General features: G+C 38.9%; 1 protein-coding gene across 2 annotated transcripts in view; it reads left to right on the top strand.

Annotated features, from left to right (window-relative positions):
• The first annotated feature begins 13,618 nt into the window (after positions 1–13,618).
• The window catches only part of TCF12 (transcription factor 12), a 374,877-nt gene continuing 367,666 nt past the window's right edge, over positions 13,619–20,829 (top strand). Inside the window, exons 1-2 of one of the 2 annotated variants that reach the window (XM_049613680.1) lie at positions 13,619–13,710; positions 14,801–14,873. In XM_049613680.1, coding sequence (XP_049469637.1) covers positions 13,636–13,710; positions 14,801–14,873 — 148 coding nt within the window. In that variant the 5' untranslated portion in view covers positions 13,619–13,635. Of the gene's footprint in view, positions 13,711–14,800; positions 14,874–20,829 lie in introns of those variants that run through there. The other variant, XM_049613681.1, reaches the window with a different exon arrangement.

Here is a 20,829-nt window from a genome sequence, read left to right on the forward strand (position 1 = left end):
TATCATATATCAAGTAAAATAAGAAACCACATTCAAAAATTAGAGAAAACTTTTAGTATTCAAAAATGTATATCAACTGCATTTATTTGGAAGATGGTTTAATTCACTTTAACATTTTAGACAGTCCAAATATTTCCAATCAGCCAAACAGATTTTGGGGTGATTGGGATATGGTGACTTTACTTTTATAACCTTTTGCATAGTTATCAGTGAACCATCAATGCAGTTTATCAAGAAAAATCTTTCATTTATCCTACTCTCACCAAACCTTATCTTATCCTCTTGGCTGGTGATGAAATATCCAGGGACTGTGAGAGGGATTGCAGTTGCAAGAAGCAGGATCTCCTTAGGGGCTGATGAGTATTAGAGACTAAAATATATAGAGTCCCCCACCAGAGGTTTTATATTATATTTGCTGCCACCTTTTAATTAATTGTTTGCAAGTTTCACCCTAGAGTCAAATGTCTACAATAGGTGAATAATGTACCCCGGTTTATAGGCTCAGCCATAAATGGGCCTATTGACTAGACTTTCTTTAAACATTAAATAATAGAAAAAACATTTGTAGGTACACCATCACTAAGTCATACATGCTATTTCTATAAAAGAGCCAAGGACTTAATTTTTAATACAGAATAGCTAGAAACTATCTGAAGTCTCTTCCTCCCCAACAGTGGACTGGTTAAATAAATAATGGTAGATGCATAAGATGCAGCATTACAAATCATCTTTTTCAGGGATATTTGGAGAAATGGCTGATTCTAGAACTAAAGCAGGAAATCATGAGATAATCCTGGAACACTTGTCATACCAGAAGGTGTCACAGACTTCTGGGTCACATCAAAAGGGATTCAGGAGCTAACTTGAAGATGCTCTTATTGGTCAAAGAAGAGATAATTTGAGCATGAATTAGGATAACTGTAACGGAATGGATCAAAGCATATTACATGTTTTGATCTATTAGCTCAAATTGATACTCTTAAACAAAAAACTGTTGGTATCTTGGAAAATGCAAAGAAACTGAATTATTATTTTGAAAACTGGTAAATAAAGAGAATGAGTCGAGCATCTATCTCACTTCTCATATACATATTGTATCTCATGGTAACCTAATAGTGGTAAGAGGAAGTTTCTCTTTACAGTGTTCCAGCTAATAATTGATGCAGAAATGATAAAATAACATCATATTGTAATCCCTAATGAAATAATGTAACTAGGAAGTGACCGGCTAACTTCACAAAAAGAGAGACAAGCAGATATTACTTACCTCCCGTATATAACATCGCATATAAATTATTCTTACCAAAAAATAAAACTAGAATTCAATCAAGCCTATATATCTATACTTTATAGAAAATATAGATGATAAAGGAACATATTAAATGACATGATTAAAATTAGAAAATCCAGGCTATGGAAAATCTTACAGGACAAAGCATATAGTTTTGTTTTAATAAATCAATCGAAAGAGAAGGAGGAGGAAGTCATAGATTAACAGATTTAACACATGTTAAACAATTCACTGTGTGACTTCATTTGGATATTTATTTATTTTTATTTTTGAAAGAGAGAGTGTGAGTGGAGAGGGGCAGGGAGGGGAGACAGATGGTCCAAAGCGGGCTCTGAGCTAACAGCAACAAGCTCAACGCAGGGCTTGAACTCACAAACCTGCAAGATCATGACCTGAGCCAAAGTCAGACAAGTCACCCAACTGAGCCATCCAGGTGCCCTTGGATCTCAACTTAAACAGACCAAATACAGTTGACCCTTGAACTACATAGATTTGAACTGCGGGGGTCCACTTACATGGGAAAATTTTTTGATAACTACTGTAAATGTATTTCATTTTATGATTTTCTTAATAACATGTTTTCTTTAGCTTGTTTTATTGTACATATACACTGTACAATACTTATAATGTACAAAATATGTGTCAATTGGCTGTTTATGTTATCAGTAAGACAACATTAGGTTACTAATAGTTAAGTTTTGGGGGAGTCAAGAGTAATAGGTGGATTTTTTTCAACTGTGTAGAAGTTAGTGCCCCTAACCTCCACATTGTTCAAGTGTCAACTGTATGATTAAAAAAAAAATCTGTGGGACAGTTGGGGGAAATTTAATTTGAAATCACTCTCTCTAAGAGATACTTGCATTTCCACGTTCATTGCAGCATTATTCACAGTATCCATCTACATTCAGTTACTTTCTGAATATTTTATGATATTAAAGCATTTTTATAAACACTGGTGATGGGATGATGATATTGTCATTATAGTTTAAAGAAGCAACATATATATATATATATATACATATATATATATGCATATATATATATACATATATATAAAAGCATCCTGAACTATTTGTCAATGAACCATTTGATGTTTGCTTCAAATTAACCTGGAGCTGGGGATCCTTGAATAGTTATTGAAGCCATATGATAGGTTCAAGGGCACTGATTATCCTATTCTTTCTCCTTTTGTATGTATTTGAAAGTATCTATGAAATAATTAGACTTTAAAACTGTGTTTAGAGTATGATCTCAATTTTAAGTTTGCAATATACATGCAGAGAATTAAATTCCCAGTTGAATGTATGTCCTTCTCTGCCCCCACTTTCTTACCCATTACCCAATCACCCTAATGTTTCCAATGGTTCTTTTCTTTAAATCCCCTATGTGCACCTATCTCCAAATCAGTTCAGTTCTACAGACAGAGGAAAACAAAACAAACAAACAAACAAACCACGTGGAAGATGTTATTGAGCCAATTGCATTCTTTGCTCTGCCCTGGGACTAATACTTTTTGAGATGGTCAGGAATAGAAGACTGATCTGTAGTGAAGAGACTCCTGCTTCTCTGAGAGAAGTTAACGGATCCTTTGGGGGACAGGCCTATGATTTTGATCTCATTAGCATCGTGAGCTCCATTCAAGTGTGACTGACAGTCACACAAGTCAATACAGGAGCACTTTGGGAGAGCCAAGTTAGAGAGTTTTTTCTTATAGATTAGTGCTTCTGTTCTTACAGAGCTAATCATAAAACAAATCAGAGCACTTTTGATTCAACATATGAATGTAATGAAGCTGCATTTCTAAGAAAAATGCATTATTGGGTTAAAAGAGAAATTACATACTAACCCACTTGTTCAAATAAAAATGTTACTGAAGGAAATGGAAGTGTATTCTAGATGATTATTAATGCTTTCATTTTCACTTTCTTTAATCCTAGCTCAAGTCATATCTAAAGACTAAATGCAACCTCCAAATAAATAAAGAATACTTATATCTTTGCCAGTTTTAATCCTATCAAACATAGCTTATTAAAAATAAAGTAAAATCAAGATATAACACTACCAGACCATTAGAAATAGAGTGGAAAAGAGTAGCCAAAGACCTGGGGAATAACAAGCCAGTCTCATTTCCAATTTCATTCCAGGTTTCATTCCCAATTCCTGAAGTAAAAGATGTTTAAATATTCAATGGCATCCTTTTATCATGCTACTGAATATAGTTTGAAAGCTTAAGGTGATATGTTTAAAGATTAGAAACAATAAGAAAAAAATCCTGTAGGCTTATAATGCAAATGAAACAGGAAAAATTATAGTAAGATATTTTGGATTTAGAGAAGAATGTGCCAATCACCAAAATTTAATGTTTAATTGCATAAAAATGCTGGTGCAGTGAAATTAGAAATTCAACAGATGGTCCTAAAACAAAATATTTCTGCAGTATATGAGAACAATTGTTCCCTAACTCCTTTCAAATGGAAGTGCAGATAATTGAGTGCAATCTAAATCATCCAATCCAAGTCAATCAATTCATCTTATCAAATCACCCGGGGGAATGAACTCAAGACAAGGAAACTTTCACTGAAAATATAATTTCTCATTTAATTAATAAACAATTACTGAGGGATTACTGGGGTTAGAGAGAAGATACAGGTATTAATAAGAAAAGGGAAAGATGGCCTTTACCCCTGAAGCATCCCTAGTTGAGAGAAACCAGGCATGTGCACCTAAGAACTTGAGAATTTTGACTATGTAGTCTCCTGATTTTTCATAAATGCTAAAATAAACAGTAAATTTATCATATTAGACTGAATTTGCTGAAGATACCAATGACTTATAAGAAAAGATTTATAAGATCTGACATGTGGTAAAAGCTGAACTTGGTGTCACCTCTTTCTGGACTTTTCCCCAGCAGTAACACTTACTTTTAGCAAACATTTTACAACAGTTAAGTAGTATACACTTGATTCCTTTTAGCACTGCTCTACCTTGCTAAGTACATTTCTCCAGTGGTCTTTATCTATTCAAAATAAATACAATCTGGCAATCCATTTCATGTTCACCTTTATTATTCTGAGGCATCAAAGACCTCATAGAACCACCATTCTAAAGCACCATTTCTCCAACTTTAGTGTGCACCAGAGTCACAGAGATGACTTGTTAAAAATAGTTTGCTAGCCTCACCCACAGAGTTTCTAAGGATGGAGCCCAAGAATTTTTATTTTGAATTAGCTGCCGGGTGAAACTGATGCTACTGGTCCAGAGACCCCACTTTGTTATTGTTTTTTAAAACTTCCTCCCCCCCCCCACCCCGCTCTCTCTCTCTCTCTTTTTAAAAGTAATCTTTACATCCAACACAGGGCTCAAACTCACCATCCTGAAATCAAGGGTCAGATGTTCTGTGGACTGAGCCAGCCCGTGCCTCCAAGGACCATGCTTTGAGAAACACTCTTCTAAGTGATATCTATCTGATTATTCTCAAAAGTAAGAGAGCTGAGGTCAAAAGAGGAGTTGAGGAAGCCAAAAAAGAATTTTCTTACTCCCATGAAGATCTCAGGCCTGGCTCTACATGTTTATATACTTAAGGCCAATGTCTTCCTTTCTGGAGGGTTCCTATACTGAGTGTCTTTTTAAAATAGGTAGCTCCTAATACACATGTGCTCATAATGGCATAATGGAAGTCATCTTACATATTTAGACAGATGTTCAGGCTACAGTCATAGATTAATGATTTCTTATTTGCAAAAGAGATAACTACATAAAAAACAAAGAGCAGAGGACCCTTACTATGTTATATCACATGTAATAAGTGACTCCTTGCTCCAATAAAGTAAAACTTCTACATACTAAAAACCTAAGTACTAGAGGGCTGGTATATGATCATAATAGGGAAGGGATGACTCTTCTTAAAATAGTTATTGAGAGTGTTATCAGCTCCAAACACCAGGTTGTCTCTCAGGTGATGAAAAATGAGGTTGTCACTGATAGTAACAAGAATCTCATAAAATCTTAACCTCTAAACTTATATTTCTCCTGATTATCCTCATTTTCTTTCATCTCCTACTTTTCTTTCTTGATTATTGAGCACTAGTTCTTTAACACAGTGAGTTGAATAAGAGGATTAAGTAATTTAGTATAGATATCAGTTCAGAACATTGCATTCAATAAGTGATTGGGGACAATTGTATAGCAAACTGGACAAAAGAAGCTGAACCCCTACCACACTCCTCACACCAAAATAAATTCCAGGTAGGTTGAAGACTTAAACATACAAAAAAGTCAAACTACTAGTTATAGAAGAAATTATGAGTAAATTTTATTTGTTTTTACAATATCAAAGGGAAATAGACCTTCCTATGACATACAACTCAAACGCCCATATAGGATGAATACTTTGGACTACATAAAACATTTTTTTAAATTTGCATATAAAAATAAAGACAAATTACAAGTGAAAATATCTGCAACTAGTATCACAGAAGGATGAGTAGGTCTGACATTGTGTTAAGAGCTGCACAAATCAATTAGGGAAGACCAACATCCAAATGACAAAATGGGTGAACCAAAGTTTCCAGCAGGTGCCTGGGTCACAAGTCTATATCCTGGCTGCAGAAGGGTCTTGGGAATTTTTGCTTCTGACTTTTACGTGTTAGGGATACAAAAGTCATATTGTTGAAATGTTCTTCAATATAGAAAGGCTGTTTAAAAGATGGTGGACATTCATGGCTGTGACAAATGTCCACCTCCATTCTTGTGCAAGTTTTATTGTCATAGTGGTCAGTAGGAAAATATGGATGCAAATTTAATTTTCATTTTCCATTTACTTGGAAATTCAGCTCTGTCATTAATTTACTCTTTCAGTTTTTTATAAACCCAACAAATATTTATTAAGCACATCCTATGTACCTGGCAGTGTCTTCTGGATACGTGAAATACACTAATGAACAAAACAGAAAAAAAAATTCTGCCCCCACAGAGCTTACATTCTAGTGGGATGTCTTCAGTACCTGTTAGTAGTACACATCAAGTTTTCAAACTTTTATTCCAAACAAAGACAGGTTAAGTGGATAGAACAGAATAAGTAATCTGTTGTTTATTAGCTTTTCCAAGATAGTTCTATTATTTGGTCTAGTTTCTAGACAACTGCCTCTTCAAATACATGGCAAAGATACATTCCAGAAAAGGTATTTGCTGTTTGGGATGCTTCCTTCATTGCAGTGAATAAATGAGATCTGACTGTAAGAGATATGTGTATTGAATTTCACTATATTCAAAAGAGAACACAACAATTAAATAAGAAGAGTCTCTGTTTGCCAAAGTTCAGAGGACACTAGTATTTTCAAAATGCTTTAGAGATGCTGAGCAAATAGCAAACACCATATGTGTATTTGCAGGTGATGCCATTGTGTGTTCTATGGACCTCGTTAGGCATATCTTTTTTCCCTAACTCACATTGACCCAAACTAGAGAAAAGCAATATTTGGGTTAAAAATGATACATAAAGTTATTTTTAAGACAGTCCCAGGGGGCGCCTGGCTGACTCAGTTGGTGGAGCATGCAATTCTTGATCTCGGGGTTGTAAGTTTGAGCCCCATGTTAGGTGTAGGGATTACTTAAAGAGAAAAAATCTTTTACAAGAAAATATACTTCCAAATCATTAATTTATTTAGCAATTTTTTTTCCTTTGGAGTATTTGAAGGTCTTGCTCCATTGCCTTCTAGCTTCTAGTATTATTGTTGAACAGTGGACACTGCCATTTTGAGTGTTAGTCTTTGGTGTTTGTCCTGTTTTATATCCTCTCTGAAAGCTTGAAGGTCTTCTCTTTGTCTGCTGTGTGCTCAAATTTCCTGATCTCAGGCTTTCGTATAGATCTATTTTTATCCATTGTGGTAGCTCTTGGTGAACTCATTTAATTTGGTAACTCATGTACTTCAGTTCTGGAAATTTTTCTTAGATTGTTTCATAGATGATGATACCCATATCCCCACCCCCTCCACCCCCCCCACTCCGGAACGCCCTCTCTCTTTTTGGAGCCTTTATTATTTGGATTTTGAATTTCCAGAACCAGTCCTTTCTTTTTGGTTCTGCTTACTAGGAAATTTTCTCAACTTTTTGTTCCAATTCCATTATTAAGTTTATGCTCTCCTGTTTTCAATTCTAAATGTCTAACTGCCTCACATGATAGTAAATGTCTAAGTGTCTCACATGATAGTGACTTCCCTCAAGTGTCTGATAATCCTTGGTTGTCCACTCATATTTAAGAACAGGGCAACAAACTGCTGACAGGAAATTCTGAGTATGGGTGGGGATTTGTCAGTTGTAAACTTACCTTAATTTGTTTGGGCTTATCATTGGGGAACTTCCCACATCAGTATCTTCAGGTCTTTCCTTTTGGGTTGATCAGATTCCATAGAGAAGGATCCTCTAATCTCTTCCTTGAAAATTGAAAGCCTGGCTGCCCTGAATCTGGGAGCCAAGTTGGTAAAGATATCTGGAGGCCTCAGCATCCAATACACAAATGTTCACTTAATCCCGTTGCCCCTGAAAGACCTCCTGCTTCATCATCTGCAGGGAATAAGTTTGCAGTATTTTGTTTCGGTAGAGGAGAAGCATTTATTTGCCTGATTGCATGGAGTTGGGAAGGGATTCTGGGGATCTGATTGTCTCTTAAACAGATTGGCAACCAATCCTCCTTATAGTATTACCCTCTTTCCTCATTTCACTTCAAGAGGAGCCTGGAACTGGTTGGTTATGAGTCTTTTGGTAACACTTCAGTGTATATAGGTTTGATTATTGATTTACTTCATTGCCCCCTTAAGATTCAGTTTTGATAGTCTACTACATCTTTTAGCACTCTTCTGCTTTTCCAGCTAAAAGGCTTCTCAAATTTTGTTGCCATTGTCTCTTTTTGGCTTCTCATGATGTTAATCTGACATGACATGATGTACTGGATTTATGTTAACATAGGGGAGGAAAAGTGGGAGGAAAGATAGATGAAGAATCCATAATTATTAAAAATGGGTGATTAAGTAAGTATATGGAGGTTGTTAATACTACCCTGTTTACCTTTTTTTAAAATAGGTTTGAAAATTTCTAAAATAAAAATATTTTTTAAATCCCTGTACTGATTTCTTAGTGTGATATTAGGAAGGAGCAAAATTCAGAACACATGTTAAATTACCACCTCTACCAAGAGGGAGAGAACCATTCGTTTTTCAATACATATTTATTGAGCATCCACTATGCACTAGGCATTGTGCCAAGATACAAACATAGGACTATGGAAGAGAGATTATTTGTTTTACTTGATTTACTATACTGACTTTTTAAAAATTAAAATCTATGGCTATTTAGGTTTGATATTTTAGAGTGTTTGACATGTTTCTTTTTTCCTTTTCTGACTCTGAATTTCTCTTGATTTTGGTATAAATGCATGCTTTTGTTAAATATGAAAGAGAAAATCCTAAAGGGGAAAAAGACATTGAATATAAGATGGACAATTAAGGGATGTCTCAAGTATGAAAATAGCATTAACACAAGCCATTTAATGGCTTAAATAATAAATTACACTAGCAGGGGATACAGAACTCTTTTTTACCTATGAACAGAGAGAAAAGACAAAATCTGTATTAGGAAATCCCACAAGGGATTCTTGTTAGAGTGAGAATGAAGAGAGTGGACCTTTGATGACTAGTAGAATCTGGCTTTTGGTAGGGTGGAAAATCTTGGCTTTTAGTTAACCAGTGATGGAAATGCCATGAACTGCAGGTAATACTTACAAAGTTAATTGTAACATAAAATTGTTCCCTTTGGTCCCAAGGGGATAGCTATGGAAAAGAAAGCAAGAACTAGCTGCTCTCCTATGGAGAACGGAGCTACAAGGGAGTCCATTACCCATGAATCTTGGTTCTAGATGGATAGCCCTAGGAGGCCACTCACTCCATCTAGATAGCAACTGGCTACTTGACTTAGTTAGCTTTATTCTCTTACCTCTTCTTCCTCCTCCTTCTATGAACTTTCTAGAATATTTCCTTGTAAACAAGAGGCGAAGTGCAAGTCAGTCTCCCAGGGAAGCAAAGCCCATTGCTTCAGTTGCTATTCCTTTTGACTACTAAAGGTTTCTCTGGGCAACTCAGGTCTCCCTTATAAAATTGTGTGTGTGTGTGTGTGTGTGTGTGTGTGTGTGTGTGTGTGATTGTGTGTATGAGTGTGTGTGTGTGTGTGTGTGTTTGTGTGTTAGAGTGTAGAGTGGGGGCTCTAAAAAAGTGGGAACTGAAACTATGTAGACAGAATTCTTGTGTCTGTCCAGTGGCAGGTTAAGGTGAATAGTGAAATAAAATATATCAGATTGTAACCTTCTTGAGGCAGGTTGGGTTTGAGACTCTCTGTTCCTCACAGCCATCAGCACCAGCCTTGCATGTAATAAATGGTTATTAAATATATTTGAATATTGGTTAATTTATATTATAGATATAGGATAGTACTTTCAATTATCATTGAATTTGTATTACTAGTTGTTTTTCCCTGAGCTATTCAATAAAGCCCTCTGGCTCTATCTAACAGGGTCAGCAAAGGCCCAGAAATTAGTTAGAAGTGACACAAAACTGGTTTTTATACTCTTTTTGTCTTCCATATTTATTAGGAGTATTACAGGAAATCCACTGGTGGGAATAATATTCTGGCATTAAAAATGATACATGCAAAGACTACCTAACAGTATGAAAAATAAATTCAGGTTATAATGTCAAATGATTGATAGATTTAATTCCAGTCTCCCTTTTTTGAGTGTCTACTATGTACTTAGTGCCATGTTAGGTACATGGTACAGAGAAGCATGGCAATCATAGTGCTCAGGGAGTATATAATATAGTATGGAAAATAAAGTATAAATATAATCATATAAATCATATAAATATGATCCATAATAGATATAAAAAACATCACCAGTCAGTCCTTCAAAAGAGGAAGGGAGCCCCCATGACTGAGGGTTTGGGGAGATAGCTATTTCTTCCTCTCAATTAGTTATAGAAGAAAGACGAGAAGAAACTAGCTCTCTGTTTTTATTTTTTGAAACAGCATAAATCCTTCAGATGGGATTACATTCTCCTTTCCCCAATATTTCTCTTCAGTTTTGCCCCTGAGTGATAGAATCTTACCCATGGAATGGGGCCTTAAAAGTTCTAGACAGACGTTCCATTTTATGTTGAGGTCTTTGCCACGAAAAAATAGCCATCCGGCCTATATTACTTAGAACACACTAGATTACAAACAGCAGAAAACTCTAATCCTGTTGTTTTCATCAATGATCATAGACCTGGGTTCAGAAGCCATTTGATGCAAAGCTCAAAAACATCATCAAAGATCATGTCAATTTGCTTTCTCCATGCCTGCTTTATTTTAACCTAGCCAGACCTTGTGGTTGGAAAATGGCTGCCCACAGTCCAGGGGCTCCTTAAATTTTTTTTTTTTTCATACAACATGTTGGTGATATACCTTCAATTTTTGTTGTTATGCCCTCTGATTTTTGGAGTACATGCAAAAAGAGGAGGTTGACGCTGAAGTTCTCTTGAAATATGAAACAAAAACTTCCCTGAAAGTCCACAGCAAATTGCTCCTCTCGTCCCAAATTGTGTCATGCCCATTGCCAACCAGTAAACTAGTAACTGTGGTAGGGATGGGATTATGCTGCTTTATTTAGGTTGGAATTAATTCTAATTTGCTTATATTGGAACCACATGCTCCAGTATGCAGTCAAGGCTCGGATATGACGGCTAAGAACATGGGGTGTTAACCTAGATAACTGAGAGTGGATAACGAAGAAGCTACCACAGGATTTGGTACAAGGTCTGGAGCGTGGCCGTTGACAACGTCATGGAAACCCCTAGCCCCAAGCCACAAATGCCTTCTCTCTCTGGACAGCTTGGGTTGTAATAAAGTATAGCAATTGCATATTTGCAGCTGAATCTACCTCCTTCTTTCCATGCAAATCTGGGCTCCAATGACTCCTTCATGTCGTTGCCCTCAAGCCTTTGGCCGCTTCCTTCAATTTGTTAACGTTGGGTGTGTCTTCTTTCTTCTGTGTTTGTTCTGCCTGGCCCTTACTGCACTCACTGAACCAAGAGAGTTAAACACTGGCTGCCATTGGAAAAAAACCTTACTTCCATTTCCAAACTGAAAGGAATTGAGGTCTATTTTGTCTTCTTTTTATTGTTTGGGGCTTCTTCAGGCCAAGTTCAGAACTTGCGCCAAAATAGTGGCTTTGCGATCAAACCTCCTTGGGCCATCTCTGCAAGATGAAGGCACTGGCTTGATCCATTTCCAAGAACTCTTCCCCGCTGTCCAATTCGGTGGCCCCCAACCAGGATTCGCGTGGGAAGAGGTGATTGTAGACTTGAGGGCTTGTGTAGTGGAGTGTTTGGGTACCTGAAGCCCACGCTGCTTTGTGTGGTTTGAGGGAGCTTTTGCCCCTTTTCTGTCATTCTGCTCAGCAACGAATTCGACCAGCGGCACCTACTCCGAGCGCGGACCAAAGTGGCTCAGTCTCCCTTCATCACGCACGAATTTTCCGCGCCGAGCGCTGCGCAGCCGCCAGGGCTGCAACGACCGAGCCAGGCCGAGTGCGGCGTCCGGCGTCCAACGCGGCTTGCTTGGGAACAGGAGCCTCCAGGGCTCTGCGGCCTTGGGCTGGGTGGCCTGGGCAACGGATCCAGATGCGCCCGCAGCTGCGTCTCCTCCGCGCCGCTCTGCCGCCCGAGGCAGAAGCGGGACAAACCAGAGGAGGCGCCGCGGTGCCTGTCGCCCTGCTCCCGGGGGCACCGACGAGGCGCCCTCCGCGGGCGGCCCGGCCCTGCTTCGCGGGGTGCCTGCGCGCGTCTCCCGCCCCTCTCCGGCGGCCCCCACTCCGTCCCGCCTCACCCCACCGCGGGCTTTGTCCACCGGCCGCGCGGCGGCCCCTCCCCGTTCCCGCCGGCTCCTCCCCACCCCCTCCGCTGGCCCCACTTCCTCGGCGCAGGCGGCTGGAGCGCGCCGGGGACGAAAGGGTTAACCCGGGGCTCTTCCCGGCGCGGAGGGATCCGGAGCCGAGCCGAGCGCGGTGCTGAGGCCGCCTCAGCGAAAAAAATGTCCGCCTGAGGAGACCCACAAGTTCTATTCGGGGGGACCGCCAGCCCGCCCCGGGAGGAAGGGGCGGCCAGGCCCGAGAGCCGCCTCCCCCGCCCGGATCCGAAAGCTCGCGCGGGGCAAAGTGAGCCGAGCCGCCGGGAGGTACAAGGGGAAGCCCGAGCCCGCTCTCCCGGCCAAAGTGAACTTTAATCGGGGTGGTTGGATGCGGAGACGGGGCGGCAGGTAATTGCGGAGAGACGAGCGGGAGGGGTACGCCGTGGCGGGGCTAGGGGCTGAGGGGCGCCGCCACGTCTCTGCCGGAGCGGAGGCGCCCCCGGCCCGCGCCCCAACTCCTCTCCCCTTTGTACAGAGGCGAGCCTGGGGTTCCCTCCAACTTGGGGAGCGGAGTGGGGACGGAGGCGAGAGTCGCGGACGGCCAGGCCCGCGGGCGGCGCGCTCGGCCTGCGCGCCCCGTTCGGCACTGGGCTCCAGCTCCGGGGCGCGCGGGAGAGCAGGCTGCTTCGGCCGCCGCGCCGGGCTCATTGTTCGGCAGGTCCGGGGCTGGCCGGCCGCGGGCAGGGTAGCAAAAGTGGGAGGAGGCCGAGCCAGGGGAGGAGGGCGCCGGGTAAGAGCGAGATTAGTTGTCGGGGTTTGTATTTTCTTTTTACAAACGTCCCTGGGACGCGCGGGGGTTGCTTTTCGACCCCCGGGGCCCGCTGGGGACGTCCGGGCGGCGGCGGCGGCAGACGCGGGCCTGCGAGCGGCGCGTTCCCTGCAACTTGTCAGTTCTATTGTTGCCGAGCCAGTGAGTCACTTCGCATCTCCCCTCGTCGCCACTCCGCTCACTGGACGCCTAGTCGCCCCTCACCCCGCCCCCCGAGACCCCCGCCCGGCCGGGCGCAGCGCCGAGCACCAGGCTGGCCGCGCGGGGTGGGGGCGCCGGGGAGGGGGCACCGGGGAGGGGGCAGGGTTGGGCTCGGAAACTTGCAGGAGAGGCGGCGAGTTGCGGGAGCCGCCGCGACGCTCCCGGGCCGCGCGGAGGAACGCGTGGATTCACCGACCCGGCGCGGTGCTGGGCTCTCCTGCCCCCTGCCCGCGCGGCGGTGGGAACGAGTTGAGTGCTGGAAATCAGCCCAGAGCTCTCGGTCCTGCCCTACGCCCCTCTTCTTCCCCTCACACACTTTGGGCCGTGGTGGTCTCTCTGAGCCTGTTTCCTCTGCCTTAGGACCTGCTAGAAGTGACCGAAGATGAATCCCCAGCAGCAGCGCATGGCCGCTATAGGGACCGATAAGGAGCTGAGCGACCTGCTGGACTTCAGTGCGGTATGAGAGCTTTCCGCGGCATCTTGGGGTTCTGCTGAGGTTTACGAAAGAAAGAAAGAAAAAAAGAAAAAGAAAGAAAGAAAGAAGGAGAAAAAGAAAGAGAGGAAAAAAGGCGGGGGGTGGTGGTGGTGTGGGAAGCGACGTGGAGACTAGGCAGCGTGAACTCCATCTGCTTTGAGCAGTAGTTCTCAGGGCTGGAGTCCAGCTCCCCCAAGTTGGACACCTGAACTTTGATGTAATGTCTAGACTTGCAGATTTAAAACTTTAATGCCAGAGGGGTCATTTGATTGAACCAGTTAAAAGGAGAACAATGTAACCATGAGCTTTGGTTGAGTCACCCTCTGACCCTGATGATTCTTAGGGATTTTGAACTTTGAATGAAAAAAGAAAATTATTTTTTTCTGCACTCTATTTCCCTCCCTGAGATGTGATAGAATTTATGATATCTGAAAGATGTCAGTTATGAGAAAGTAAGATAGAGGCTGGAATTTCCATTCTTTTTGGCTGAACACTTTTAAGTACATAAATTTATGTGTGTGAATGTGTATATGTATGTATATGTGTACATAAGTAAGGTATATGTATTTTAAAGTTTTTACCATAGGAAATGATTGACAAGAATAGCTTAAACCGAAGAAAGCCTACTGCCTTTATCTCTCATGGGCTGAATTCCTTTATTAACTGTTGTTAGGAGGCAGGACCAACACCTACTTTATAAAACTGGGTTATAATGGATCCTTACTGTATGTAGTAGTTTCTTTGGGTATGATTCTGACTATGTGGTAATGTAAATGTGAGATTTCTGTTAGAAAGTAAAGGTGATGGACATAAATTTGCCATTTAAACTTAATAATTTTAGACTTTCTCATGTAAATGAGTGGGTTTTGAGAACAGAATATAACCAATATTTCTAAGTAGTATTAGGAAATAATATCACTGAGTGTAATTGCCTTTGTGGGTCTGAATGTATATCTCCATTTTATCTTAACTTCCTTCTAAAATACGTAACTGATGGCTCTTGGCGGACTTTTGTTTGCGAGGAGTCTAGAAGAATTTCAGGACTAACAGATACATTTGGGTTATTTTGTAGATGTTTTCTCCACCTGTTAATAGTGGGAAAACCAGACCAACAACACTGGGAAGCAGTCAGTTCAGTGGATCAGGTAAGATGGTATCTAAAATCAGGAACTCTTATTTTGGTGTTTGATACATGTTAGTAGAAAAATATGAAGTATTTTAATATCTTCATGCCATTCTGTTGTGTCCATTTCAAATTAGAAGCAAAAACAAGCCTCAGATGGGCTGTTGACTTTAGGATCCATTGATATTTCTGTAAGAATTTAAATATCGATGTAAAATTCTTCTGTTTTCCATGAATCTTTAAGTTGAATTTGTCTTCTTTGAGTACAAGGGATCATATCCTGCCTCTGTGTTTGGACAAGTACCAGAAAAAAGGCTCTGTGGTCCATGTGTGGTCTATATATAGTTTTTTTTAAATGTTTGTTTACATATGTATATTTTTAAATTTTGCTAAAATTTGAGCCTATTAGCCTTATTAAACCTTTGTGTTCTAAAAATTTGGTAAAATATTATTGTATGCATATTGAGTCAAGTAAGAATTAGTAAGACTTATTTTAAAAGGTGGCTATTCCCTTGGAAGTCTGGAGCAAATTAAAAATGGGGACAGTTTTAAAAATGTTCAAGGAACAAATGTTACAAATAAATGAATAGAAAGATTTATTTTCAAATGATATCTGTTAGATGACTGAATTCTACATTCAGATTACATTAGGATAATATTTAGAATAAGTTTAATAAGATTCCTATTTCTACATTAGCGCTGTGGTCTTTAAATTTACTTTATATTTATAACTATTCTCCATTATTAACATTTATCTCATATTTCTTAAGTATGCATTTGTTTTTTCCCCTAACTTATTTAAACTCGTGATTTCAAAACTAAACAGTCCAGAAGCAACGTCCATTCCAGTGTACAAAAGCTATAATTTTCTTTTTAAGTTAAACTTATTCCTTAGTTCTCAAAGACGAAAAAATAACTAATGCCATGGACAGCGTCATCTTAAGAAAACCAGCTGTCAAATCCCTAGACTGAAATTTAGTAACTGCTCTTTGACCGGTGCTTGTATTTTCCCTATTAAAATGATAGTTGATTTCTTAAGATACTGTGAGAGCAAAACACGAGGAAAGAAGGAAATGTCATTACCTAGAACATTTTTACCACTTTATATTTAAAAAGTGTTTCTATTTAAAAATAGTTCACTAACATAATTTATTAAAATTTGTATTTCATGATGAAATTGCAGTTCATGGGTAAAATATAGCATGCTGTTTAACACCTCAAATAAATAAAATAAAAACACTTTAGGTTTTAAACATCCTAAAGGCTAATATAAACCTATTCAAAAGGATATGATAAAATACCAGTAGTTAATGTAGAAGAAGGCTATATATTTTCTTTACTACTGTTTTGACTGTATCTCAATTTTTGCAACTAATAATTCATTTTCCAGTACTTTCAGATTTAGTTTGATACATAGTAGATACTTACTATATTTCCTTAAATAAGTAGTGACATTACTGTTTTAGTCTGTTCCAGCTTGAATTATGGAAAATGTATTTAACTGACATTCATTGATAAGAAGGACATGAACTTTAGAAAATTGATATCAGAAATACTTTGGTTTTAGAATAAAGGCAATTATATTTTTTTCACTTTTAAAAATTAATGTATGATTTATGTAGTGTGTGAAATTAGAAAGTATGTGTGAACTTGGTTTGTATTATTATAAGCATGACATTGGAGCATTTGTGAGCCTTCTTTCTGTCGCTTGCATTATACGATGAAAAAATTATTTTTCAGCATTGCAGAAGTAGTCATACAGTATTTGATTCTTTGGAGTGGGAAATTTTTAATTTTAAAACTGTTAGGTTTGTTACTTATCTGTTGAAAGTTTGACCTTAAACACATGTGTTCAGTGGACATGGTAATATTTATTTCAGTGGTTTGTTTTAAATTCCAGGGAAAAAAAGGCATGACCTTTAATAATTAGTGAATAGATTTAAATTTTTGGGAAAGGACAATGGCATGAGTGATTATTTTATATTAGTGTATTGGTAGATAAAGATTTTCTATAGCTATTTTTTCTTGAAGAAATTGGTACAACAATATTATTTTCTTTATATGGTTTATTGCCATCTGAATTATCTTCTGTCCTGATTTCGAAAGATACATGATACGTCCTAATGCTAGTTTATTTGCAGTATAAAAGGAGCTGAAGATCTGATTTTCTTTCTGAAGAACTGACTTAAAGATTAGAGGTTTTTTTGTTTTTTTTTTGTCTTTGGAGTAACATTGTAAAACGCCCTTCTTTTGCCTCATGAAAACTGTAGTTGTGCGGAATAATTTTTTTTCTTATGTTCTTTTTGAGGATGACTTAATTTCACATTGGGCTTTTTTTGAGAAAAAATATAATACATTTAGAATTTCGTTAGCTGAAAACATATTTTGCAGTGCATATTTTTTTTTAATCTTATTCCTAAAACAAATAACATATAATAGCTGATACTTCTTCAGAAGTGACTGGAAAAAATGCATATGTATTTACTATTACTTACTTGACTGGAGAAATCTGTTACAATGCTATTTCTTTATCAAGGTGTACATTTTCTTGGAATTATGATCATAAGACTGAATTTGCCCCCTTGGTAGGACAGCGTCTGAGATGTTCTTATAAGTGACCTTGAGAGGTATTTCTCTTTGTAGGCGTTAAAAGTGAGGTACTATGTTAGAGGCCAGTGTATCAGGGGAAAACTTGATTAAAGGATTGGTAAAATGGAAGGAAGTAGTTCATTCAGGTGTTTAAGTCTGCTTTCCCCTCCCACTTCAGAATTTTGAGTGTGTGATACTGGGTTTAATTTTTAGTAGTTTTTTTTTTTTTTAATGTTTATTTATTTATTTTGAAAGAGAGAGAGAAAGAATGCTTGCATGTGTGCAGGCGCTGCAGAGAGAGAGGGAGAGAGAGAATCCCAAGCAGTCTCAGTTCTGTCATTGCAGAGGCTGACGTGGGGCTCAGTGTCATGAACCATGAAACCATGACCTGAGCCGAAATCAACAGTCGGAAGTTTAACCAACTGATCCAGCCAGGTGCCCATATTTTTAGTAGTTTAAACGTTTACATGATACTCCCCAAATTTCCTTTATTAGCTTTTGAATCCAAGTAGTAAAACATATTGGAAGGAAGTGGGATAAATTCATTTTGTAAGCTATTTATATATAATGTGTCTATTTGTGTTTGATATTTCTAGAAAGTTATTTTAATTAGCAAGTAAAGCTTTACTTTTCGTTACTCAAAGCAGACTTTTGTAGCATGATAGATTTCTTCTTGCTCAAGAGTTTTGGAAATAATTGTAAGAACTCTTTACCAGCTCTTAATTTTTAAAAGGAATACAATTTTTCATTCTTAAGTTACTTACTGCTTTTTTGTGGGAAAATTTTTCACTTGTACAAGCTTTATGCTTTTAGAAAGTATTGATATAGGGCCAGAAAAAAATGAGTTGTCATTAAATTAAAATTTTTTTTTTTTTTAAATTTTTTTTTTTCAACGTTTTTTATTTATTTTTGGGACAGAGAGAGACAGAGCATGAATGGGGGAGGGTCAGAGAGAGAGGGAGACACAGAACCGGAAACAGGCTCCAGGCTCTGAGCCATCAGCCCAGAGCCTGACGCGGGGCTCAAACTCACGGACCGCGAGATCGTGACCTGGCTGAAGTCGGACGCTTAACTGCGCCACCCAGGCGCCCCTAAAATTTTTAATTAAACTTTTTGTCTCATGATAATTTAGATTCATATATATATATGAAGGCATATATTCATATAATTTAAGAAACATTATAGAGTTCCCATGTATACGTTAGCAAGTTTTCCACAAAAGTAACATCTTGCCAAACCGTAGTACAATATTAGAACTAGGTTATTGACAGTGATACAGCGAGGATACCAAAACGTTTACATCACTGCAAGGATTCCAGGTGTTTCCCTTTTATATTTGCATCTGCTTCTCAAAAGTAATTAAAGAAAATCCATGGTAGATTAGTAAATATCTGCTCATCCTTTTAAACATGGAGTAAGCTTTTCAAATTGTTGTAGTATTATTTGTAGCATTTGAAAAAAAGTCGAGAAAGGAAACCAAATGTTTACCAATATGTGTTTTAACTGAACTGTAATATACATAGGAATGGTGATTTTAAGTAGAGGGTAAACTAGGTTTGCTCTTTTCATTTAAGGTATTTTAAGGTAATGAGCAGGGTGTGCTTCATAGTGTGTATTTATCAGTGTTAAAATTTGTAATAAACCTGTGGTAATATACGCTTGTTCAAATTTAATACTGTTATTTGGGTAACTGAACCATGTTCGACATTTGCTTCTGGCAAGTTCTGATGAATGAGAGTAACTGCATAGTCAGTAGGCATGTAAAGAAAAATATATTTTAGGATAAATATGGTCTGCTGTTAAGTGGCTCATTTTTTTTTTTTTTTTAATTTTTTTTCAACGTTTTTTATTTATTTTTGGGACAGAGAGAGACAGAGCATGAACGGGGGAGGGGCAGAGAGAGAGGGAGACACAGAATCGGAGACAGGCTCCAGGCTCTGAGCCATCAGCCCAGAGCCCAACGCGGGGCTCGAACTCACGGACCGCGAGATCGTGACCTGGCTGAAGTCGGACGCTCAACCGACTGCGCCACCCAGGCGCCCCTGAGTGGCTCATTTAAGATAAAAGCTAAGTAGCAAAGGAGTCTTTTAGAGAAAAGGTGTATATGAAAGTTCCAACTTGGAAAAAAAAAATTAAAGACAAGATTATAGCTGTGAGTATTGAATGCCTTTTAGAACAGTCCCTGTAGTGTTCCTTTAAGCAGTCATGGCTTATAATGTATTTGAAGAACAATTTGATTAGATAATGAGACTTACTTGTTATATACAGTGAGGCATACTTACCTGTAGTGAATTTTATTTTCATCTGTTTTCATTAACATTTTTAAAATCTTTTTCTAATGTTTATTTTTGAGAGACAGAACACAAGCAGGGGAGGAGCAGAGAGAGAGAGAGAGAGAGAGAGAGACATACACACAGAATCCGAGGCAGGCTCCAGGCCCTGAGCTGTCAGCACAGAGCCCTATGCGGGGCCCGAACTCACAAGCTGTGAGATCATGACCTGAGCCGAAGTCACATGCTTAACCGACTGAGCCATGTAGGCACCTCTATTTTCATTAACAATTTATTTATTTTATTTTTAATGTTTATTTATTTTTGAGAGAGAGACAGAGCATGAGCAGGGGAGGAACAGAGAGAGAGAGGGAGACACAGAATCTGAAGCAGACTCCAGGCTTTGAGCTGACAGCACAAAGCCTGATGCGGGGCTCGAACCCACCAACAGTGAGATCATGACCCGAGATCATGAGCCGAGCCAAGTCCTGAAGTCGGACTGAGCCACCCAGGTGCCCCTTCATTAACAATTTAAATACGAGGTCAACTTTCTGTCTTTTAGGATATCTTTTAGTATATCTTTTTCTTTGAGTTTTAAAATAATTGTTTTGGAATAGGAAGATGAAGGTGCAGATACCCAACCTTAAATGTAAAAACAATTGCTTTTACATTTTAGATTTAACGGGTGCCATTTAGAATAATCTCTTATTAAAGCCAGATAGTGTTTTCTGTTACTGAACAATTGGCAGTCATGCCTGGAATGTCACTGCCTGCTTAGTGTTGTGGAAGACTTGGATAGAACTCTCCCATAAGAGTAAAGTACCACTATTAGAGTCTCTTGGGGGGGAAAAAAAAGCTTTTTCTTAGCATGTGGGATACCTTTTAAAAAAAAATCATTTAATAAAATTGCTTTTGGGTATAATTTGAATATATTTTTTTGGATGAGGCCTTTGCAATTAGAAATATGATGCTTTTATGTTTAGGGAATAAAATGAGAAGATAAAGGTTGAAATATGTCAGTTCTAAAGACTAATGAATGACTTTGTTAAATAGTGGAGCCATACATATTTCATATTTATTAGTTAATTGCATATTTAGTATCTACTTTATGCAGATACT

The sequence above is a fragment of the Panthera uncia genome, assembly GCF_023721935.1.
Source record: "Panthera uncia isolate 11264 chromosome B3 unlocalized genomic scaffold, Puncia_PCG_1.0 HiC_scaffold_1, whole genome shotgun sequence".
Classification (NCBI taxonomy): domain Eukaryota; kingdom Metazoa; phylum Chordata; class Mammalia; order Carnivora; family Felidae; genus Panthera; species Panthera uncia.